The sequence below is a fragment of the Anser anser genome, assembly GCF_964211835.1.
Source record: "Anser anser genome assembly, chromosome: 7".
In the NCBI taxonomy this organism is placed as follows: Eukaryota; Metazoa; Chordata; class Aves; order Anseriformes; family Anatidae; genus Anser; species Anser anser.
Window position 1 is genome coordinate 36,216,972 of NC_139727.1, and position 25,809 is coordinate 36,242,780.

The 25,809-nt window shown below is 34.5% G+C and overlaps 1 protein-coding gene across 5 annotated transcripts in view; it reads left to right on the forward strand.

Moving 5' to 3' along the window:
• The window catches only part of WDR11 (WD repeat domain 11), a 42,538-nt gene that overhangs the window by 15,305 nt on the left and 1,424 nt on the right, over nt 1-25,809 (forward strand). For 2 of the 5 annotated variants that reach the window (XM_083844742.1, XM_083844738.1), the window contains exons 9-28: nt 339-442; nt 971-1,150; nt 2,181-2,265; nt 7,037-7,143; nt 8,621-8,696; nt 9,797-9,905; nt 10,220-10,344; nt 10,783-10,930; nt 11,292-11,398; nt 11,883-11,997; nt 13,748-13,919; nt 17,324-17,432; nt 18,677-18,739; nt 19,851-19,916; nt 20,690-20,861; nt 21,180-21,275; nt 22,452-22,617; nt 23,531-23,628; nt 24,553-24,698; nt 25,539-25,618. In XM_083844742.1, coding sequence (XP_083700868.1) covers nt 339-442; nt 971-1,150; nt 2,181-2,265; nt 7,037-7,143; nt 8,621-8,696; nt 9,797-9,905; nt 10,220-10,344; nt 10,783-10,930; nt 11,292-11,398; nt 11,883-11,997; nt 13,748-13,919; nt 17,324-17,432; nt 18,677-18,739; nt 19,851-19,916; nt 20,690-20,861; nt 21,180-21,275; nt 22,452-22,617; nt 23,531-23,628; nt 24,553-24,698; nt 25,539-25,618 — 2,324 coding nt within the window. The remainder of the gene's footprint in view (nt 1-338; nt 443-970; nt 1,151-2,180; nt 2,266-7,036; nt 7,144-8,620; nt 8,697-9,796; nt 9,906-10,219; nt 10,345-10,782; nt 10,931-11,291; nt 11,399-11,882; nt 11,998-13,747; nt 13,920-17,323; nt 17,433-18,676; nt 18,740-19,850; nt 19,917-20,689; nt 20,862-21,179; nt 21,276-22,451; nt 22,618-23,530; nt 23,629-24,552; nt 24,699-25,538; nt 25,619-25,809) is intronic. The other 3 variants (XM_083844741.1, XM_083844740.1, XM_083844739.1) reach the window with 3 other exon arrangements.

Below are 25,809 nucleotides of genomic sequence, written 5' to 3' on the forward strand. Positions count from 1 at the left end.
TAATGAATGTTTCTTTGCTGTATTCCTTAACGTAGCTCTAAATATTAACAATGTATTGAAAAGTCTCCATGTAAAGTTTAGGTGCACTTCAGAACAAGGAATACATCTGTCTGTTTTTCTCTTACAAATGTCTGTGTAGGGAAAATTAAACTTATTTTAAAATATGTACATCCTTGTGTGCATTATCTCCTGGTAGATGTTGGGAATAATCTTGTCAAAATATTCAGTAATAAGCAGTAGATATACTGAACGAGCAACTTGGGAAAAAGCTAAACTAAGGGCTTGAGTAAGCAGGTCATCCAATTTGCTTTAGGAACTTGTTTTCATTTCTTTTACAGCAGTTCAAGTGCATCACCTTTGTATTCTCCAGTCTCGTTCTGTGGAATTCCTGTAGGAGCATTCCAAAATAAACTTCCTGACCTCTCACTAGACAACATGATAGGTAAGAATATCTTCCACTAATTACTGCTACTGGTTTTTAGGCCTTTTGAATCCTTGTACATTTCAGCTTACTTAAGATTCCATATGTTAGAATTATTTTCTACGCAAATTAAGTAGTAATTCTGAAAGAAAGAAATATAGTTCTCGTTTGCTAAAGAAAATATTAGATTAATAATTTCTAGTCTTTTATATTGAGAGCCAACATTGAAAAAAAACCAACCCAAAAGTAGAAAGAAAAAGACTCTTGAATTCTGGAAGAAGACTGAAATTATTCCACTTTTCCTTCCCCCCCTTTTTTTTAAATGTTAGGAAAGAAAGTTAGTATTGCAGTATTGGAGAAATTAGCTGAAGTACTGTGTTCCAAAAAGTTGTATCATACTGAGTTCAACAAGAAGAAATGCCTCTTTAATAAGCTTTGGTATTTTGTATGTTTAGATGATTTGTAATTTTTGTTTTGTGAACTCCTGTGTGATAACTTGCTGTAATACCAGATGAAAATTGAATACTAACAAGAGCTTCAATTTTTAAGCAGGGCAAGGGACAGTTGCTGGAGAAGAACAGTTAAAAAGTTCTTTTCTGCAAGAAGTGCACCTCAAATTTTTGCTGACTGGACTTCTTTCAGGACTTCCTTTGCCTCCATTTGCTATCCGCATGTGCCCACCTCTCACAACAAAAAACATCAAACAGTATGAGCCACTCCTTGCTGTTGGTAAGTATCTTGACTAGCTTATGGATTGGTCTGCAAAATTATATATTCTAGATTAAATACAAATATAGTATTAACAAAAGAAAAAAAAATCTAATTTTGTTCCTGTGTAATTAATCACAAATAGTGACCCTCGTATTAGTTTGCGTTCAAGGTTCATAGAATTCATTTCAGATTCCTTTTTCCTGCCTCAAGCTAAAGTAATGCTACCTGAAAATTTACAATATCTTAGCAAGATTGTGTTTATCTTATCATCATATATATGTTCTAAGATTTTTATATAAGCTGTAGCTGTTGGAACAGGTGAAATACTAAGATTAAGAAGCAAATAGGTAGGTGTAGAGTGCATTTAGAGCAACGTCTGTAGCATTCTAAACTTATGGTACCTGAACGGCTCTTAAGGTTTCCAGTGCTGTGTTTAAATAAAGTTGATGAGTGTAAAGGAAAAAGAGGACGAGTAAGTCTTCCCAGTGTCTAATAGAAAATTGTAACTTTAAGTGTTTCAGGAGGTATTTGATCTACTTGAAGCTAATAGCTACTAAGTTACTAATTTATAATTTGAAAAAGGTCGTTATTTCAGGGATGAGAAAGCAGAATTACTTTAATGATTTGGTAAAATCTACATATGATTCTCCCCTGGGATTACTGATGGATAACAGTTAATACTCTTCCTTGAGGCATTTGCTCATCTTGAGTAATCAAAACAAAATAATTCCTTTCTCCTGCTACTGTGTATGTTGTGAAAATACAAGGAGAATCAGTAGATTTTCTATAGGCTCTACAAAGACAGATTTCAGGGAAATGTCTTGACACAAACTGTTTTTGCTGGCTGCACAGAATCTTGGAGGGTATAATATTTGGGATTTAAGCACTAGAAATCAAAATACATTTTCTACATTTTTTTTACAATAGTTACATGTGGAAAAAAAGGAGAAATAGCTGTAAATCTTGCGTTTTCACTAAATTGTGAAAGACAAGAATAAAACTGGTCTGTATATATGTATATATATATTAAAATAATCACTTTTTGTAGGTACAAGTAATGGCTCTGTCCTGGTGTTTCATCTCACAAGTGGTCTCTTACACAAAGAGTTAAGCATCCATTCCTGTGAAGTCAAGTAAGAGTTTCATTTCTACCATAAACCTTCTGGGAGACAAAATCTAAAACATCTTATGTTGAAGAAGCAATGTGGGGGGGTGTCTTGTTTCATTGTTAATGACATTCAACAAAATTACCGTTTGAGTAGTCTGACCTGCCAGTGATTTTGCTGCATATAAGCAGTAATGCAGTGTTAAAATTAGAGTGAAAATTACATTGAACTATAAATATTTAAATTGTTTCTGTGCCTGCTGATCTAGGATGCATATCAGCTAATTGCAGTTTCTTTAGTACACTGTGGTATAAAGAAATCTTTTTAGCACAAGAAAGTCTATTTCAGAGTCTTATTTATAGTCATGACTAGCACATTATGTTGTTTGAAATAATTCTGTTTTGTCCACCAAAATTTATTTCTTTCGCTCACTTGTGTCTGAACTTTCTATTGAGACAGATCTAGCCCTAACTGAAGTCAAAATAATTTTACCTTTAAAAGATTTTAGATTTTAGATGATTTAGATGATAAAAGATTTTAGAGATTGAATACAGGACTCAGTATTTGTCTGAGTAACAGGAACAGAGTAAGTTTTAAAGCTGTTGTACATGTTTGGATTTTTTTGTTTACACAGTGGCATAACTAGTGGAAAAGATACTCAAGATAGTGCTGGTTAGATATGTATTTCCAGACAGGTTTAAGTATGGAAAATAAAATATTTATTTTTAGTAGTAATATTAGTAAAAATATATATCAGAGTTGTGGCACGAAGCCTTCTTCAGGCTAACATCTTCATTTTACTGTTTGTTCTACAGAAAGATAAGAAGAACAGGTGTTTCAGAATAGCTAGATCTAAGAGAGTTGATTATGTAAACCTGCTTTGAATCTACCACCAAAATCACAGAAGCATATTTGTACATACTTGCTTTTGTGGTGTGATTAGTAGGCACTAATCCATCTGAGGGTTGGTTGTTTTTTCTTGTTTCATGCCATTAACTACTTAACAAAATTATTTTCATTTTATATTCTGTTATGCACCCTAGGTGGATACTATTTTTTTTTCACTACAGTAATTATAGAATTCAAAATTAAAACCACAACTAGCACTTCACAGATTTAATAATGGGGAGACAGAAGGAAATATACTTTTGAAAAAAAAATTGATTTTATTTTTATCTTTTATTTCATTTAGGTTCTGTGTATTATTGGAATTATTTTTACTGGGTACTTTTCACTTTGCAAATTTTTTGCAACGTTTGAAAAACTTTCAGAATACATTGTATTCCTAGCAACTGGCCTTGCACTAATGGTAATTTTAGAATAAAAAGTGATTGTGAATTTTGTTTAATGCTCACAGTCATAAACTGTTATCTGATTAAATCTTTTAAATATTTATTTTAGTTTCTTTGTCCAGATCTTAGTGGTCTGAGGACTTTCTACATAATTTTCACAAGTTCAAGGGAGTGCTTGAAGCAATGGAGAAAAAGGCACTGATTTTTTTTAAATTAACATTCATGGAGTGCAATGCTTTTTCTTTCAGTGAGAATTTTTGCTTTACATCTAGAATGTAGATAAGTTGCATAATGCCTCTATTTCACTTTTAAATGAAAATACAGCTTCAGGGAACTCCATTATTTTAGTGTGATAATACCGTGGAATTGTAACTCAATGCCAACAGAATTTTCAGTGCCTTGTAGTTTAAGACAAAAATGTAATAAAACTGAGGATCTTAATAATGGCAACTGTCATTTTTATGTCAACTGTGCTAAAATATTGGCCAATGAGATGTCTAGGTGCTAGCAATTATGACACTTTTTTTTTGGAGATGAAAATGATGTCTTTTTTTTTTTTTTTGTAGAAGATGCATATGTGGTCACCTGCTGATTTTTTAATTTAATTGTATTTTTTAATCAGATCTCTGCGATCTGTATTGTGTTTAGGAAGAGGGAGAATAGTTTTTCTGTCCTAGGTAGTTCATACGCAAGAGTAACCTTGAATATTCATTTTGTCCATGATTATTACTTAGCCATTTCCCTGTTTCATTAGAACAGTGTGGGTAAATACTTTTCCTTTGAGTTCAGTTTGCTTTTCCTTAGGAGTACAGGGCAAGAAGAAGCAGAAATGCTTCAGAGCACATGGAGATGAAAAGTTAATCAGGCTGTGCTAGGAGCATAAATGAGGCAAAAAACAGAGGGAGATTATAGCATGTGTACTGGCTGGAAGAAGCTGTGAGCAGGAGGTCTTGTTCCTTTAGGATACAGAGAAATGTAATTAATTCTTAACCATCCAGTAGCTAATGCTGTTACCTGACCTGTCTTCTAAGTGGGGCAGTCTAAATTTTTTATAAGCTATTAAGGTAAGATAGGTGATGATAGTACATGTTCAGCACAGAGGAGAACATATGCTTCATGTACATAAAATGCCTGTGGTGTAGCTCCTTGTTTGCTGAAAGTGATGTGTTTGCAATGTTCATTCCCCTATAGGTAGCTATGACTAGAGCAGTACTTCTACACTTCTAGAGCAGTACTTCTCTCTCTGTTTTTTTTTTTTTTTTTTTTCCCTGAAGCTCAACAAGCTCAAGGTGGCAACAACCTTAATTTTTAAAATTAAAATCTCACTGACTATAAGTAGAATGTTTATGGCCTGCAGGCAAAACTTGAGAATTGCTGTGTTACATCCAAGTTTTGACAGCTGAATTGAAGATAATTCTTCGGGAAACTGCTTTGCAAACAGTCATCACCTTGAAAAAAAACACTTTTCTCACATAGAAAAAGATGAATGTAAAGTATCTGCCACTTCTGCCATACTTTGCTCTACACTTTAGCATGTTGGTGTGCTAAACTTGTTTCTGTGCATTTGTAAACATGCATCATCTGATAAGGGTAAGCAGAGTAGCAATGACATCCTGCGTATTCAGAGCTGAACTCCAAAGTTGTCATTACAGAAAGTTGTGGGGAGCAGAAAGTATAAATGGTTTCAAGAAATGAGTGGGCTGTGAATAGCTTGGGAGTCTTTCAACGGCTTTTAAACAATCTCTGCAGCTCAGGAACTCTCCAGATCGGTACTTAGCAGGAGCTAGATGGGTAGACTAGAGGGAGATCCATTGCTTACCCTGGAAGTGAGGCTCCTTCCTTAAGAGTTTGCAAATACCCAGCAAGTCAAACAGGACATGGGTGAGATTTGATTTAAATCAGATGCTCTATGGCAGCTGTAAACAAGTCATCAGATTTCTGAAAGGATCTTGTTGAGCCATTTCACAGGCACTGCTGGATAGTTACGTTTGAAATCAAAGTTTGATTTGTGTTGGCTATCTTCAGGAGGGCCCTGAATTACCAGAATTAGCATGTTATCCATTGATTATCAGGAATCATTGTGAAGACATTACTTTCAAATGGTGAGATTTGTAAAATCTTTTCAAATAATAATAAAATTTGAGGCTGAAATGTCACACGTTACTGCAATCGTGGTTTTCGATTAAGTCTTTCGTGTAATGTTTCAATTAATAATTGTGTATTTCTTGTTTTGATTGAAGTTACTGGTTAAAATTTCATAGGTCCTGGTGGGGAAAGAACTGGGTCCTAAATTTTTAAACTTTTCTTGAGAACTTAGGAGTAACACTTCACATTTTTTTAATAGCTTGATCTAAGAAAATAAAGATAAACATGGCTATAACTTGTATATATAAAATATTACGGGAATGCTTTTTGTTTTCACTGATACAAATTGCATTTAGGAAACTTCTACTGAATATGATGTAAATTGGATTTATTGACAGTAAATCATAAATATGTCTCATATTTCACCTATATTCTTGCAAAACAGACCGTGATTTTACAAATGATATAACTGAAGACCTAGCTGTCCTGGAGACGGTTTTTAAGTAGTCTATGTTTGAAAGATTTGAGGAAAACCTAAATCCTTTCATATCTGTTAAATTTAACTTGGACACAGTCTCGGTTTTCTTTCAGATTAGTTCTTGTTTTAATTCACAGGTAAAGCACTCAAATATTTATGCTGGCGCGAAGTGTGTGGGCTATGGGGAGGGACAGGGCTGTTGCGTTTTGGAACAGTAGTACCACCTAGCGTCGCTCTCCATCCTTTTGCTGCCTGTGGTGTATCTCAAGAATTTACTTAGTGAAGAGTTTCTGACATTAGGTTATAGACATTGAGACTTTACATCCTTGTAACACCTCAAGGTATTTCGGTTGTGGCTGCCTTTGCATTATCTAAAAGGGCAAAAAAAATTTTTGGTTGTCAGTTTGTTTCTGATACCTTTGAAACCTGTTCAGGGCCTCCCTTGTTTTATCACCTTCATTTCTTCTTTCTCTGGACTGCAAGATACATATCTCCCTGCCCTGGTATCTGTATGAATATTTTTCGCTTTCTCCATGCTGAGTTACTTGATAGTTCTTCCCATCTGGTAAATCACTGGTTTAATCAGAGCAGTGCCTTTAGTCTACTGTAGCGCTGAGTATGTGAGGGATTTTTCACAAAAGCTACCTATGTTTCTAACTGAAATTTTTGTTTAACCAAAGAACTTAATTATCAGTGTAGTCCTAAAAGAAAGCTCATTTTAATTTTCTTTGGTAACTTTGTTATTGTATTTGTATTGTAGTTATAAATGTGTAGCTTCTTTCTATGCTTAAATATGTTTCCATAAACTTTAGAAAATTGCTTCTATGCCATTTTCAAATTGAAGAATATGCATGAAATAAAAAGCTGTTTTTCAGTCTAGGCTATTTTCTGACCATTTGACTATTTCAGCTAATATGCTCTGTGTGCTCTCTTCTGATGACAGGGGAATAGAGTGGATAAGCTTGTCTGGTTTTATTTCCTTTGCCACATCAACACCTAACAATTTGGGGTTAGTAAGGAACGAGCTGCAGCTGGTGGACCTACCAACAGGTTAGTATTTCCCGTGAAATCTGTACAAGAGGCTGACTGACACATTTGCTGGGGAGTCACAAATTAAATTTCTTACAAATTCTTTTTTTTTTTTTCTTCTGTTGTCGTGATAAAAATAGTACACAGGAACTTAACTGATTGTGCTCTTCCTTGTGAAAACCACATAATGTGTTCCAGCTGGTGCTCTATAAGCAGGCTTGGAACAATACCTTTGTAGAGTTACCTAAGGCTTGGACTAAAAGCATGTGTGTCAGCAGGAACCTTATGAACGTTCACACAAATAGTATTAGTGGTGTAGATTGTTTACAAAATGCATGTGTTTCCAATGTGTCTGATCCTAAGTCCATTGTTTCAAAGTGTTCTTCTGAGTTTAATATTCTTAAGTGTTTCTTGAAAATGTCCTTTGTTCATTTGTTTAATTAAAACAGAAAAGATACACAACTTTTAAAATTTGGTTCATATGATCGTGATTTTTCACTCAGCTTGTAATTCAGTATTGAAATATTTATAGTAATGAGTCATAAAAGGTGCAGTATTTCCACAGGTAGACAAGTTCCAAGTAAATGGGAATACCTGATGCCTTAGCCCATGGTTTGCTTTAAAATGTTATATTTCCTCTTATAAAGCTTAAAAGAATGGCATAGCTGCTTGATTGATTGTTGGTTCTTCCATCAATAATTATCCCAACTTTCTATTTTAGGTCCAGGGAAACTCTGCTGATTTGTATTTAGTTCATGAGCACTTAGACAAAATTCTCATTTATGTTTCTGAACAAAGATAAGGAAGAAAATTCCTAAGGTGTTTGATCATTAATGAAGAATACAGAGCTGGAAAGTTTCCTGTAGGCTGGCCTCGACATGGGAGTTCGAGCTAGGATTCTTGATAACTAGGTTTATTCACGTTAATGGCATGAGATTAGTAATTTAGTTGTGAGTAGGCACAAGAGAAGTAAGTTTGAAAACCTGAGTTTCCCTTGAAAGCTCAGGAGGGAGAGAAGCTTGTGTAAGGGATTCTACGATACTCTGGTGTTTGTAGATCATTAGCGAAATAATGGTTCTTCTGAGTGTGGAATGAGTTGGTACTTCACCATGGAAATACTTTTAAGCTACTTCTAAATATAATATTATAGTACAGTTTATTTCTCTTACAGAATTTGAAATTTACTCAGAATTTTTTCTCAAAATTCCTCCTTGGGAAACCAAGAGTGTATCTCATTGTATATGAGTGGAAAATGATAACTCTTTGAACACTGTATAGATTTACATAATGCTGATTATGCAGTTTCAGTCGTTGTGCTCCAGAAACAAGTTAGGAATTATATTAAACTGTACAGTTTCCATTATGATTCAATCCTTTGAAATACAGTAAAACTTTGGCAGTGACAAAACAATGTCAGATATGCAGGTTGCTTGGAGATGTTCTAGTTCAGCATGGTTAAGTATTTCTGTTTTCCTCCAATGTCATTTCCGTGATCCAGGCAGGAGCATTGCATTTCGTGGGGAGAGAGGCAGTGATGAGCCAGCTATTGAAATGATAAAGGTGTCTCATTTGAAGTAAGTATATTGTAAGCTTTTTACTGTGGTATATGCAGATCCTCATTGCTTAATAGAAATAACAGAAATACCAGGAAAAAACACTTCAGATAGGATAGACGAATATGCAACAGCATCAAGAGAAAGCATACTCAAGAGTAAAAGCTGTGTTTCTGTAGTTGACTTTGTCACACACTTCAGAATCCAATCACAAAAGATTGCTTTACTTTCTTTTATAAATGTAATTAAAATAGCATTGAGTTTAATAAGACATTGTCTCTACATTTTCAAAGTTTTCTCTTTGCAATGGAGAAAAAACAATAACGTTCTCTAGCTTGTAGAGAAGTATTTTGGGAATTGTGCATGTGGTCCAGAGAATTTAGGAATTCAGCCATATAAGGTCTTGCCAATACATTAAAAATTAAGAACAAAAGTGTGCTTAGATAGACTGTAGAATGTTAAGTGAGAACAAGAAAGTTTAGTTTGTATGAATAGAAATTAGTGCAGTTGAGAAGAGTGCATAAAACTATAGAGCTTGTTTGTATTTTCATGCCACGTGAAAAGTGGGAGATTGAAGGTGTTATTACTAATCTAGCTGTACAGTTGAAAGGTCTGAAGACATGACTGACAAATGGTTCAGTGTAAGAGGATTTTATGTTCGTTTATCACTGGATTAGGGAAGTGCGTCTGGAGTAGAGAAATAAATCTGTCCAAACTACAGACTTAGTATGTCTTACTGATAGATTTGCAGTCATCAACTCATGCTGAATATGGCTAAATTAGAGGTGCTGCTGCTTTCTCTGGATTCCTTCCCTTGCCTCCTGTACAGTAACTGAGCAGTGCCACCAACCTGACAGAAATTTCTAAGTCTTTTAGTCTTCAAGGAGGACCTTTTTTCAGACAGTCTTTGCACCAAAGTAACTCAAGAAAATCACAAACTTTGGGTTGGGATTTGAGCCAAATTAACGTACTCTGTACCATCTTAGTTTTTGAGGTGTGTTTTTTTCTTTTTTCCATATCAGCACTTTTTGAGAGTGCTGATAGGAAAAACATGTGAGGTAAACTGCTAAAATTAAAACAGAATGATTACTTCTGATGTGGTAAATTCTTGTGTGTTTCAGGCAGTATCTAGCTGTGATATTTAAAGACAAACCACTGGAAATCTGGGATGTCAGAACATGCACTCTACTCAGGGAAATGTCTAAAAACTTCCCTACAGTAACTGCTTTGGTAAGGAATAATCTTTCTTACTGTTTGTTGAATGTAATTTGTTGAGATAGTATAAAAAAAATCTATGAACAAATTTATATCAAAATGTTATATATATAGCATATGTATAAGTGCTTTCCCCCTTCCTTTTCCCTTGTCTGTTATCAAATTTGGTAAGAAAAGGAGCTACTTGATGGATACTTGGTCTGCATTTTGAGTGATGGAGGGATGTGTCAGAGAAAGCAGTCTTCATTGAAATCATTATAATTAACAGAAAGTTCCCCAGTAAATTCAGGGAGTAAATGTTTGTATTCTTCCTGAACAATTTTTCACAGGAGTGGTCACCTTCTCATAACCTGAAAAGCCTGAGGAAGAAGCAGCTAGCAGCCCGTGAGGCCATGGCCCGGCAGACAGTTGCATCAGATACTGAAGTTAGCAGTGTTGAATCTTCTGTTATCAGGTATTTGTGATTCAGATTCGTATGTATCAGTTTGTATGTATTTGTATGTATCAGATTTTTTTTGTCTCTATGCTGTTGTTCTACAGAACAGAATATTTTGAGCTGATTTTTGAGTACATATCAGGTAAAACAACTTTCTGGGCCTCCCTTTAGCTTTTAGGTGGGGAACTCTGGTTTACTGCTGAGTGGGAAAACCAGTATACCAAGTGGGACTTGTGTTTGTCGCAGCCCGTTAGTTACCCGGTTCTTGAAGTAAAACCTTTATTTGCCCTTTGAACTTTTCCACAAGTGTATAAATAAGTTAACTGTTGTTTCTGGTAAACTGTTTTGTAGGAAACGTTTATTTTTTTGCTGCTTCTGTGCATTAGTTAAAGAGAATTTGCCTTGCAATTCTGATTTCAAGAAAGAAAGACTTGTCTCATTGTGTTCGCTTTAAAGCTTGTTACAGGAAGCTGAAAGTAAATCAGAACTGAGCCAGAACATTTCTGCCAGGGAGCACTTTGTGTTTACGGACGCTGATGGGCAGGTTTACCATCTCACAGTAGAAGGAAACTCGGTAAAAGATAGTGCAAGAATTCCTCCTGATGTAAGTTCCAATTTTCTATATAATGCTATGATATGGTTCCAAAATTATGGAAAAGTTAAAGAATATGTTTTCAGATTTATTATTTCTGATGTGCATAAAATGAAGTCTGACGTGGGCATTTCATTGCAACAAGAGATAGAGAAGCGATTTCCACTGCTTTAAACCTAAGATTTTTCATGAGGATGACTGACATGAAAAATGCTTACATTGAATAGAATTCTTTCTGTTTTAACTGAGAAGCATTTGTTGTATTAATTTCATAAATATATATATATGTTAATGAAATACTAATGTTGAAGTATTTGTTCCTGTTTGGCTTTGTTAATCACAATATTTTATTCTTCTTCTGAAATGTTTCCAGGGAAGTATGGGTAGCATTACATGTATTGCTTGGAAAGGGGATATCTTGGTTCTTGGAGATGTTGATGGAAACTTAAACTTCTGGGATTTGAAAGCTAGAGTATCCAGGTACGAGTGCAAATTAAGTCTGGCAAGCATGAGATGATGAACGTTAGAATGGTTTTATTCCTTCATCTTTGTCCTTCGCTGTAGGAGATCATCTGTGGTATATGAGGGGAAAAATGCAAGGACTTAAGAATAAAATTTCAGAAAACGCCTACTTTATTGCAATTCTTTACATTTAATCTTTTGTATTTTCAGATGAAGTAACATTTTATCAAAGTTATAAAATCAGCTAGATATCTTTCTCATTAGGTTAAATCTGCAGTGACTTCTCAAAATGTTAAGTACGTAGTAATTTTTTCGGGCATTTAATCTTATTACTTTTCATGATACTTTGGATAGCCATCTGTGCCTGTGTGCATATTATATACAGATTGTTCTCCTCATTCTATACAATATGAGGATGTGTAATGTTCACAGAAAGGATTTAATTGCCCACAATGTTAGGTATAGAATGATGATAAAAATTCTTGTGCTGTTTTATTCTTAGGGGGATTCCTACACACCGAAGCTGGGTGAAAAAGATACGTTTTGCCCCAGGGAAAGGCAATCAAAAACTTATTGCAATGTACAATGATGGAGCAGAAGTTTGGGATTCAAAAGAGGTAAACGTGTTGTGTTTTGTTATGTGCTTTTTTGAAAAATACACTTACTGCTTCTGAAAATCAGGAAGAGTCAGGGATTAAGTTTTACCTAGTCATGATTTCGTGCTGACAGTTGTATAATAAAGTTGTATGGCTTTTCTCAGAGGACTTACAGTTCTTCTAAAACATTTTTAAGCTGTCATCAACTGAGAAGTACCTTTCACTCAGAAAGCTGACAGTGTCTCAGAGATGCTCTTTGTCATTCTCTTGTAATGTTTTTGAGACAGACATTGAAGATACCAAAGGGCTCAATATCAGAATTTTAATCTTTGGACAAGAAAGTATTGCTACTGGAGATTTCTCAACTTCTGTGTATATTAAAGAGTATGTGTATGGATTTAATATATGGGAATACCAGAAAGTTAGGTAGTTGTTAATTAACATTGTCTGGCTTCTCATATTATTAAAAAATTCTGTAGTAAAGAGAAATGTTCAGAAATCTTCTGGGGTTTGCTTCTTAGTTCTGCCAGGGGATTGTAGTAACCATGTGGAAGGAAAGATAAATATACTTATTTTAACTTAGCCCTCTGGAGTAAGTTTAGGTTACAAAACAAGATTATTTTTTTTCTGCTCACTTCACAGTGAGTGCTAGTTCCTAACTCAGACACTGAATTTGAGCAATAGGAAAATCTCTACTGATTATTATAGTTGGACAGCAGATATGACCAACAACTGTGAATTGTGTAAGAGGAGCAGAATATTAATTAACCCATGAGTCTCTCCTTCAAGACCATTCAAAGAGTTTTCATGCCATTGGACATTCTTCCAGTAGGTTTTCCTCATCTCTTTCTGGGACGAGAGAAGGAGTTTCCTACATGGAAGCATTTAAAATGCATTAGTGATTGCAGGTGAAAATCTTCCTAAATATCTGTAAAAATAATAGTCTCTGGCCTATTATCCATATAATCCTCTCCTTAGAACTTCTCTTTTGCCAACAACCAGTTAACCATTATTTCCACATTTTTCTCTCAGTTCCCTCAGTGCTAATGAAGAGTAATCATGCTCTATAGTTGTTGTACATTACATCTTTCTTAGCTTCATGTTTTACTCTAGAACAAGTAAAGGGAAACAGCGGAACACTGATTGCAGTGGAGGCTTTCTTAATATTTCTTTATATTTCTTTACATTAAAAATAGTAATGTTCTGTGATATTACAGAACTGTTACAAAATCTCTTAACTACTGGTTAAAATATAATTCAGGTTTTGTTTATCTCTGAGTCTGTGAACAAGTAATCACCATATTCCCATAATGCTACACTCATATTATGTCTAAATATATTTCTAGGCAAGGTCAATATTTATCAAGAAAGTCTATGAAGAGCATGAGTTAATTGATGAGACGTTGCGTCTGCCTTGATGTCTTTATGTTAGATTAAGGGATTGGAATTAACATGGGAGTGTACATTTCCACCAATTCGCCAAGGAAATCTTATTTCAGAAAAGATGACAAAAAGACCGTTATGCAGCTGTGCTCAGAAGAATTTTTTCTTAGTTCTTGATTGGAAGAAAGTACTGGTTCAGGGCAACCAAGTGCCATACTTCAAGGTTTCTAAATTTCCTACTCTCCAGGGGAGACCATCGTTAAAATGATTTATGACTAACTTCACCTTTTATTGCAAATTGTGTGGTATGCCTCATGGGCATGTGACAGAGTTTTACACTGCATGATGGAGAGCCTACTAAAAATGAAACATATCTCAACTTTTCAAGGTACAAATGGTGAGCAGTTTAAGAAGTGGAAGAAACGTCAATTACCGGATCCTGGATGTAGACTGGTGCACTTCAGACAAAGTGATTTTGGCATCAGATGATGGGTGCATTAGAGTTCTAGAGATGTCCATGAAACCATCATGTTTCAGAATGGATGAACAAGACTTAATAGGTATGTTGATTTCTTTTTTGCTGTTGTTGACTGTTAGATAATTCATTTTGAAAGTGGACAATAAAAATGTTAACCAATTTTAGTAGAAAATAGAATTGTTGAATGCAGACAATTAGGTACCCCTATAGTGTTTTTCATAGTTGCAGCTAAATTTTGTAGGCTTAGGACACGTGGGTGTTTTTTCAGTACAAGCTTAATCTCCTGACTAAACTATATTTATTAATATCTTACTTGGAATATAAATTAAAAGAATATCTAAAAAGCATCACTGAAATAGGTTACATTATTTTGAAATATTTGATATGTCAAAAGTCTCTTCTGATATTTGCAGATATGAAAGGAAGTTTGTAGACTGATTCATTGCCTTTTCATAGTAGATTTTCCTACTGACTTCTGAAATATTAATGCTGTTTGACATTTTTTGTCATATGTTTAAGTAGAGAATTTAAATACTTAAAGTACATTTATTTTTTTTACTTTTACATTGACAGTCTGAAGGGGCAGACAAACTATGTAGATAAATAGTAAATGCAGGAAATTATGAGTTAGAGAATACAATTTTTAAATCAGGAATCAGTTGAAATAGTTGTGCAGTGAGTTGCTGTTCAAAATGAGTAATGCTTTGTCTAAATTGCTATTATACTTGTCAAATATTTTTATTCAAAGTAGTGTCAACTTTCCTGTAAAGAAACCAAATTAAACCAGGTAAATGATCAGCTTAATTACACAGTTCTTTGTGTACCTAAATGATAGTACCTTAAAGATGATTTCCACACATGCGCAATTCTGTTATTGATCTGGGAAACTCCAAATGAAAATTAAAACCAAGTCCTTGCCATGATTTAATAAATTACACTTTCTTTCTGGTAAGCTGCTGGTAGATAATAACCCAGTAACTAAGAAACCTTGCTGGACTGAAAATTCTGTCAGTTGACGTTCTTTGCTTTACTTGTGACAAACCACACTGGCAGTAATAACACAGACTTGCATTCATGCTTGAATATATTTGCACAGAATCTTTACGTAAATAACATTCCAAAGATATACTGCTTTGTTCTACTACTTATTAATTTTCTTCAGCTGGGGGCATAAAAACAAGTTTCAGTGTTGTTTTGTAAGCTGACAGCCTCTTAGGTTACTTTCATTAAAATAAAATATTTTTATTTCAGCTGTCAAACAAGTAATTTGTCATGTTGTTTCTTGGACATCAAAATTCACTTCTCTGTAATCTAGCTGTAGCTTTTAGGCATTTAGCAATATCTTCTTACAAAACCCTCAGAAGTTAATATATTGCAAGACTTAAAACAGCCTGCTGGCATCTGCCTAATGCAGATAGAAGTCTTTCAGTTTCATATACCAAAAAGTGTTTCCCAATTGGTAGGAAAAAAATAAAGAAATTCTGAGTTTTAAAATGAGATTTATCAAGAGTAGGTTATCTCCCAGTATAAATAGTAGCACTCTCTACCATTCTGTTGAAATATCAATATATATGTAATTTGCTCATATTTATAAATTCTCACATAGCAATTTGAATAATTCTTAGTCAAGTGGGATTTTTTTTAAACCACAATACAGTGTAGCATTGTACATTTTTAGGCCCTCAGTATTGGAATAACTGACTTCCATTTGTTAATTGAAGTAGAGATATATTTTAATGGTTGCAAGTTTATTCTTTTAGTAGTGATGATAGCTGCTTAAGTACAGCAGAATGCTCAGTTTTGGACCTACCATTAACTTTTTGGCCACCTTGATAAAAGGGAGAGGTGTTTCTGAACTACAGTTTGTTCCATGTCTTTGATGTTGGTTATCACCGGAGAGTGACCTGTGCACTTGACCTCTTGAGAACTCATGTCAAAGTAAGGCCAGGCTGCTCTGCAAGGAGTGATGGAAGAATACTTGCACAGGATCATCCTCAGAGGAAAATGAGATTGAATTACAACAGTCAGTTTCACCAAGAAACATCACCAAACTGATGAAGATAAAACAATATTGATGGATAAATAAGTCTTCGGTATTGTTACCCAAGTCCCATTCTTTCCAAGGCAGCTACTCCAAAATATTCTTATTTTTTTCTGATTCTTACAATAAAGTACCCTATAGAAAATTAAAAAAGGATGAATATGGTCTCTATGTCCTTGAGCTTGATCCCATAACAAAAGGCTAGGGTTTTAACACAGTAGTCTTAGAGTACTTAAGAGGTTCCCTTTCTTTAGAGAAAGACATGGTAGATTTTGAGGGCTTTTGTTAAACACCTTTGCTTTTACTGTTTTACTTTCAGCCCAGGCCATCTGTACAGGTTCCCTAGAGCTTGTCTAATCGCGTATTGCCAGGAAATAATTAAATTGCCTCGTTATTGTACTACTGAGGAATGTGGAGTTCTTTCCTTATTTTTTTTTGTGGTGTTCTAAATAACTGCTTTTGTTGTGAGCATTTTGGTCAGTCCTGCCATGCCTCATTAATCTTCTTAAAGCATGTAGATTCTGGCTATGATGCACGTAACAACAAGATTGTGATGTGGAGAGCTATGGTGTGGGGTGTTTCTAGGAAAACGTAATTTATCACAGCCTTTTTTATCAAATAAATGTTCTGTAATGTTGAACTATAAAAATTTAATGTTCTAAAACCAAGCACGCTGAAATAACGGTACGCCAGGATTAAGGTTGCCTGTGATTTAGGTGTCCTTCTGCCTCTATACTGCTATATCTTTTAATTGCAAAATCACATCTACAGGATTCCTACATCATTCAGTGCATATGGAGTACAGGGAATTGCTGAATACTTATTTAATAATGTAACTGGTTCGTATGTGTTTTACTCCTAAGTCACTGGGTAGCATTTTCTATGGATCATCTAAACCTTGTATTGAATACAGAATTACTGACTTTTTAAATGTGTATGACACAGATAGTACTATAATTTTCATTTTGTCTCTTTGCAAATATAAACAGGCATTTAAGTTCACAACATCCCTTTGGGGCGATGAGTATTAACCCTCGTGGTATATTGCAGAAGCTACAATTGCAAAGTAAAAGTAAAATGTACATTGTGCTATATTTTGGTATAGCTGCACGTATTTTCAAGCATGCCTTTGTAGTAGCAGTAATTATCATGTACAGCTGTACTTAATGCCAGTATATTGCATTCCAGAAGTCTGTGACTAAATTCGATATGTAATTCTGAAATGCTCATTTGAGCGTGGTTGATAACTTTGTACCTTCTATGAAATGTTGTTGCTTGAATGTAACAATAAGCTTTTATCTTTAGTAACCCATACTGTGGATATGACTGTGTGACTTACGATTTTCTTCTGGTGCTTATAAACAAGGTGGTACATTTTATGGTTACTGAACAGAATATTATTGCATGTTAGCCACTCAACGATGAATCTTTTCCTTTTGTTTCAGAACCTGCATGGTGTCCCTATCTGCTTGTTCCAAGGGCTTCATTAGCTTTGAAAGCATTCTTGTTGCATCAGCCGTGGAATGAGAAATATTCTCTAGATGTTATGAACATGTAAGGAGATGGTTTTTTTGAATCCTACTCCTACATCTTTTATCAGTCTTGTGCAAATAACCCTTGGGCAACCTTCCTCACTCTTTGGGATGGTCAGAAAGATAATAGCTTCACTTTAAAAGTAATAAATAGAAAAGGATTCAAGGTCAGCTGTTGTGTTTCTTTCAACTTTCAGTAGCCCTTAGCTATTGAAAACTGTCTGATTTACAGTATTGCCAATCTTTCATTGTTATTCACAGGTTATATTACTTCAGAGAACAGTGTGTTCTCTTCATGCAAAAAGTTAATTTAAGAATAGTTAGAGTTGGTTCCCAGAGTCTAAGTGAAAGTGTCTTAACTGATGATAATATAAAAGGTATGTTGTTACTTATAGTGAGCCATGTTTCACATCATAGTGGGAGCACCTTTCTGTATCCTTCATTGCATTTACTGTTGGTGATCAGTGACCCATAAAATTTTGTAGCTGCAATAGTTGCATAAGTATATGCTCAAAAGATTCCGCCAAACAAGACTAGCAATATATAAGAACTGCGCTCAACATAGGTAATAAACATAAAAGCTCAAATCAAATATTCACTTATTTGATACAAATAAATGTGAATCCTATAGCAAACAAGTTATTGACCATAAGAGAATGGTAGGTCATGGGACAAACAAAAATGAACAAAAGGAGGTGGAGGAGTCAAATTCTTACAAAATCTTCAGAAAAGGATATGTGGAAATTCATAATGCCTCCATGCGTTGCAGTGAGGATGAGATTACTGCTAGAAGGGCTAACTAGTTGCAGGTGCTAAGATAACATACTTTGTAGAATAAGTAAAGCAGAAGAACAGGGTTGAAAATAAGGCTGCAAACAAGGAATCAAAAACAGGAATAAGAGGTTTAAAGTGTAAAGGAGAGATGCAGGACAAGAACATAACTGCTAAGCCTTCAGTATTAGTATAAGAGAAGAAGGCAATTTAATAGTGGGGTTGACTCATTAGCATCAAGGGTAATGAATAAAAGAAAAGGGGGAAAAGAGATTGGTTGTACTGGGTGAAGTTGAAAGACAGCAGACAGTCTTCAATTACTATCATGAAACTAGTAACTAGACAAAAATCTTGCAAGAAGTATTTTCTTAAAAATATGCTGGATTGTTTCCATATATGCTCTTGTGTTTTTTTGACTAATAATAATGCACTTTCTTTACAGATAATACTGTGAGCTTGATAACATAAGAATCCTTTCTTTTTTTTCTAATTCAGAGATTACCCAGAGAATGAAAATATCAAAAATCTCATTCAAGAGCAGCTGAATTCATTGTCAAAGTAAGAGCTTCCTTATTAACATTTTAGTAAGGTAGTGAATTCAGATAAGGCAAAAAAAAAATGTGGTAATTGACAACTTAATAAAAAAGAATGTTTTTTTACTTCTCTAAATATAAGCTTTGAGTAATGACAAATTTTATTTTAAGTGGTTAATTTTTATTTTTATGTAACTCCAAAAAGTGATTCATTTTATTGAGATCTTATAACTTTATTTTCTCTTATTAAAAGATAAGCCATAATACAAAAACAATTATTTTTTTCAAATAGACAAACTATCTCAAAGTAGTTTGTTAAATACTGACTCAATAGTCAAAATGGACTGTTCTGAATACATATTGTGATTGAAGTCAGTATTGATTTTTTAATGTTAGTTTACTGTAGTAGTGATTGCCAACAAAAGATTTAAAGATACAGATTAAGATTAGTATGTAATTTGTAACAAGACTGTGAGTGGTTGTAGTTGGTTAGGCAATACTCTGTGATGTACAGTCCTTTCTTGGTCTACACTGTACTGGACACTGCTACTTAAGTACTCCAAGGTTTGTTGCTCAATCAACGCTCAGAGAAGGAAAAGACAAACGCTTCTAAAAAATATTCTATTGAAGATGTACTTCCAGAGTAATGTTCATGTTCGCTGCTCTTCTTACATAGAAAACAGATTTTGGCATTCCATTTAAGCTATGAAAATTGAATTTGAAGCTTTTCCATTTTCCTTTTTCTCTTTCATTTAGTAGGATGGAAAAAAAATAACTTAGGGTATTTTTAGCCAATCTGAAAAATATATAGAAAACCAAAATTAATGCACTGCATAATTACATAATTATTTGTAATTGGTTTTGTAATTTGTAGAGTCAGTGAAGATTAAGTTACAGCTTTGTATGCACCCTTGTGGTTGTTTCCATTATTGCAAGAGTAAGGTGTTCCTGACAGACTCACTGTTGGTATTTAAACAGGTAGAGTGACTTGCTCCTTGAGATTTCAGACATGTTGAGTTTTTTCAGTTAGCGCAAGTTGTTTTTTTAAACACATGGCATATATTATGTAACAAATGAAAAAAAATACAGTCTTACACAGCATTTTAGATATTACTTACATCTCTTTCTTTTTGCAGTGACATAAAGAAACTGTTGCTTGATCCAGATTTTACTCTGTTGCAAAGATGTCTCCTAGTTGCCAGGTAGCAGATATTCAGATAACTATACCAAATGTTTCTTAATAAAATCCTGATCCTATAAATGCATATGAATTTGTTAAAACTTAAGGTGTCATCTAATTCTGGGTTAACTCAGTGCAATTGCTGGAGTACTTTGTTACACGTGTATTAGAGTATTTTTCAGGACTGAACTTGAAAATTTTACGTTACTGAGACTGTTTCATTTGCTTGTTGGATATATCTTCAGTCAGTCTTCATCGTTCTTTCATAAATGCACTTCTTACATAAATGCTGTAATGTAGTTAACATTATACTTGTACAGTGACCCAAGGCATAATTCAGAACTTCTCAACACAGAATAGATTATATTGTAAACAAGGGAGGGCCTATTTTTGTATTTGAAATGTTTTTTTCTGTCATTCTTCTGCCTAAATTGTAGCAAATTTTAGTCTGTCTATATTCAGAGATGCTTTTTCAAGCAATTATTAGTAACTTTATTGTAGCTTTAAAAGGATATTAGTGATTAAATGTAAAATAATAATTAAAAAGAATCCACATATTTGTAAGCTAGACGTTCAGTGAGTTTATTTATTGTTGTAAATGTTTTTGGCCAACTTCTTACTTACGCAGCTTGCTGAATGTCATGGTATAATCTTTTCGTGTTGTTTGTACCACTGATAATGCAAAATACTTGTGCCCACAATAATGCATTCTTTGGAAAAAGATATTTTAAATTTATAACAATTTTTATGTGAAAAGTACAGTCATATTTCTCATGCTGATTTCTATCTTCTCAGGCTGTATGGAGATGAATCTGAACTGCATTTCTGGACCATTGCTGCCCACTATTTGCACAGCTTATCCCAGGAAAAACCTGCAAAACCAACAAATGCACCTATCCTTCAAGAACAGTTGGTTAATCCATTGGATATATGTTATGACATTCTATGTGAACATCATTACTTCCAGGTATTTCAAGGAGTTAAAAGTAAACCAAAAGCAAACCTAAACAAAATTTAATAAGAATGTGATCAGAACGACAAAACCTCAGCATTGTAGCATTCTTATTATCTTAGAGCTCTTCTTTGCACATATTTAACTTTATAATATAACATACAACTCTGAATGAATCACTCCCTATTATTTAAAAATAGGAAGTTCTTGGAACTTCTGAAATACTTATTTTTTAAATCGCTTGGTTCTCTCTCTCCTGTTAATATTATCTTTTTATTAATATTATCTAATAATATTATCTTCTGTTAATATATTTTTTTCTTTTTCATGCAGAAATTCCAACTTGAAAGGGTAAATCTGCAGGAGGTGAAGAGATCAACATATGATCATACCAGGAAGTGTGCTGACCAACTTCTTCTCTTGGGCCAGGTTTGTTGGTAATATTAGAATTTTTTTGTCCTTCTCTCTCTGTTTTATATACTCACCCTGCTCAGCTAAAGTTATGTATGTTTTAACTCATGTTGTTTCATAGTTGTCTTCACCCAGTGCATAGTTTTTACTGTCTTAATGCATTACATTGCAGATGCAGTGTAACGACATGGTATATTGTAATGTTTGGTGGTACTTTCTTCAGACTGTATGATTTTTATGGGAACCCAATAAAAATCTTTCCTTGCACTTTGTGACTAGAAAAGAAAAATTGCATTTTGAGTTGCCCAGAAGTAACTAAATAACAATATCGTTGGGATAATTTAGTCTGCACTTAGTATGCTCATTTTATGTCATAATGGATGTGTCTGAGCTGCTCACTGAATGGATGAGCCTGATATGAATAGGCTGAACATAAACGACTTCTATGCCACTGTGCATTTGAGCACGTCAGCAAACATTATATGTAAAAGGTGGCAGAAATACTTAGTCTCTACTATCTGTAGATCATCCGTAAATGCCACTGTATTAAATTGTTGTGCTGGATTTTAATATGTATTTAATGTGGCTTTTCATTATTTCTGTAACTAAGCCATCAGTTTGATTGACCTCACCAAACTGACCTCCCTAAAAGTTAGGTACCTCATAATAATGAAGAGGTAGAGTGATTCATGTAATATATTAATTCCATTCAGAGACAGGTATCTGTAGCTGGTGTAACAAGCCTCCCTGGTTCAGCTGTTTATGGAGAGGCAGCTACTCTAGAGTAGTTCCAAAATACCAGGTATTAAATCAACCTTTGAGATCCTGGCCAGTTTCTATATCTTTACAATTACATTTTTTCTGCTTATTTTAAGGGCTTCTCTTCATTTTATAACTTTGTGAAAGATTCTGTAAACAAGGAAATAAATGTTCTGAATTAAACTTTTCTTTGGCCCATAGTAGAATTTTTAGGCTGCGATTAAGCATTATATTCATAATGAATGTTTAAATGCTGTCCTCACTGAGGATGCTTTACTGAAATAGAACTGTAATCATTACTACCCTGGTATATATATCTGTAGTCTGTTTTTGAATAACCTTCATTGTTATTTGTTCCGTGTCTTAAAAGGGGTAAAAAGACTGTTTAAAAGTGAATATGTTATGGTCAAAGCTGGTGTTTTTTTCTCTTGCCAGACTGACAGAGCAGTACAACTACTGTTAGAAACAAGTTCAGAGAATGCCCATTACTACTGTGATTCACTCAAAGCTTGCTTGGTAACCACTGTCACCTCATCAGGTCCATCTCAAAGCACCATTAAATTGGTAGCAACCAACATGATAGCTAATGGAAAGCTCTCAGGTAAAATGTGTGTTGAATTTTGTGTTTGCTTGTATATTAGCAATTCTAATCATTATTAAAGCCAGTAATGCATCTGGGAGAGGAATACTTCCTGTTGTGTAATAGATCTTGCAAGTTGCATGTGTTGTAGTATGTTCTTTCTACAGCATTCAACACAAAAATGAGCGCTAACTTGGTTATGAAGCTCAACTTGAATCATAGAATGGCTCGGGTTGAAAGGAACCTCAAAGATCATCTAGTCCGAACCCCTAGCTTGTTTTGATTAATTTTCATTGGCAAATGTATTTCTGGAGTAATTATCTTTATCAACTGTTTGTTTGCATGGGAAGAGGCTGAGCATGTAAAACTACATATTTTCCACTTGCCTAAGTAAAGAATTATTTAAATTCAGTGTCTTAGTACTGAAGCTGAAATACAGGTTTAGTTTTCCTTCCTGTTCAGAACTTGTTTCTTGCAACTACGGATTAATTTTGCTTGATGTAAGAGATGTACATAATATGGTGATTGACCAAAAAAAGATACTTTCTATTCTGTGGACAATTAACACTAAATGTCTAGAAATTACAGTATGGACAACATTAAAATAAAGGGTTATTTATGAAAACAGTATGATATATACAGATCATTATCTTTTTATGACGAGAAATCCAGTGAACTGCTTGTCATTTGTATTTAGGGCAAAGGTAAATGAACGTTTTGCAAGGTACTTCTAAGCTCTGCAGCCCAAGAAAAAGATGTGGTAACCAATACCCATGTTATATAGATAGCCAGGTGGTAGAATTTAGTTTTTCAACATCTTCATATGCTAAGAAGTAGTATAGTAGAGATCCTTTTGCTGGGGATGAGTGATCTGCTCACAGTATATAGTAACTCTTTCTTCCCCTTATTATATCGTCTATTTTTTATTTTCCAGAGGGTGTACAGTTACTGTGTCTGATAGATAAGGCTGCTGATGCTTGTCGCTACTTGCAAACGTACGGCGAATGGAATCGTGCAGCATGGCTTGCAAAGGTATGTAATTGCTCAGCTTTCTGTGGTGTAGCATAAACGACCTAATTAGTATATGTAGGCATGAAGGATGCTGCGGGTGTTAAGTTCTCCAAAGTTCAATCAATCAATATATCAACTAATATCATTGTTTCTTTCCATATGTTAAGCTATAACAAGCCAATCCATTTAGCTAATATTCACAGGTTCTTCAGCCTTTTGTGACAGGATTGGGGCCTAAAAATGGTTGGAATACACAGTTTTCTAACTTTTGGATTTATGAAGTTGCATATAGTCACAGCAACACAGAGTTCATTGTGATCTGCAAAAACCCATTCCTGGAAATGGATAAATAATTAGGCAGTGATTTTGTGCTGAACTCCATGTAGCGTGTGTGCTGATTTTAAAGTTAACACCAACCACATACATTTGCACCAACTTCTGTTTTACTATGGCAATGTTATTAAAAGTAAAAGTACCTAGACTTAACATTAATACTCTAAATTATGTAATGGGCAGGAGTCACTATGGATTATCTTTCCGTGTGCCTAAGAAAAGTTTCTGTTGTTTCTCCTGCAGAAAGTATGGAAAAAAAACATTCTCAGATTTTCTAAATGAATGATTCCCATTCATAAGAAAAATAAAGAAGTTTTGTCTTTTAGTCTTCAGTAGATAAAGATTCTTAACTTCTTAATACTTGAGGTTTTAGTAAAATCTTGTGGTAAAAAATGATGTTAGTCATGTTTAAAAGTCAGAGGACCTGAGTTGACTTTTTATATCTATATAATTTTTCTGTATTATATTTGCTCAAGAGATTAGTATACTATTTAAAATAAAATCAGTAATTTAAGATGATTTTCCTTCTGCCCAGAGGACTGAAAAAAGTGAAACAAAGCTCTATTTAGTTAGCAGTTGAGGATTCAAAATTGTCTTTCCCATCTCTTAAAGGTTCGTTTGAATTCAGAGGAGTGTGCTGATGTGTTAAAGCGTTGGGTAGATCACCTTTGCTCTCCACAAGTCAACCAGAAGTCCAAAGCCATTCTTGTCCTCTTGTCACTTGGATGCTTTACAAAAGTTGCAGAGATGTTGCACAGGTAAAGCTGAAACAAGACAATCTGTATTTTGTCTTGTCTAAAACTGTTATTTGAGCATTTGTGACTCAAAAGTCACAGGGAAGAGAGAGAGTTTACAGTTTGATTTCTGACATTTGTTTCTATTTGAGTGTGTTTTTCTTTAATTAACTTTAACCTCAGCAGTGTGTCATTTCTGTGGGCTTGAACTGAGCTTTCTGCTGCAATTTCAGGAAATGCACTGGCATTTTAATTTACTGCAGACTTTAAGATTGCTGGCACCTTTTGACCAAGCAGTAACAATTTATAGTAGCTGTGATTATTTCTCAGTGAGTTGAGCCTTGATCTTTCAAAACTATTACATCAAATGTCAGTTTCTTGAGTGCAAGGAGGAAGGGGGTGTACAAGACGCTTGGTAAGAGGGCAGTGCCAGAGTTATGGGTGCGAGGGCAGCGCAAGTTCCCAGCATATGGGAACAGTGTGGGTTGTTCCTACATACTGCCCAGGATCAGTGTAGCAGCATTCACTACTATGAGAAAAGCACTGAGAGGTGTCATGATGTAGTGATGCTTAAGGCCTATGAAGCACAAAAGTGCAAAGAGCAAGGTAGAGCAATACTGGAGACTGAGAATAGTGTGTGATGGGGGGGAGTGTGAGTATGTGGCAAAGGGGCAGCTAAATGGTGGTACTGATTATCCCTGGCGATGTTCAGAAGCGCTGGTCAGCCCTCCAGATTCACCACTCCAGAGCTATGTGCAAAGTTTTTGAAAGCCTGTGTGCAAGTGTTTTGGTGCAGTGTCCAGGAATATTTTTCTGTTTTCCTGTCCTAACAAATTATTCTTTTCTTTTTCCTCCATTTTACAGTATGAGGTACTTTGATAGAGCGGCTTTATTTGTTGAAGCTTGTCTGAAGTACGGGGCATTCGAAGTTAATAATGATACAAATATCCTTTTTCTGAAATCCTGTTTATGCATCTGTGTACTTGCAGACAATTTTGTGTGAACTAATGTTAGATGAACTAATCTGCACAGGAATAGAACATCCTATTTCTGTTTTCCAGGATGTGTGCATGAAGGAATTGTAAGGAAATAAGTGAAAAGGAATCACTTGCATAAATCTGTAACACCTCTTCCT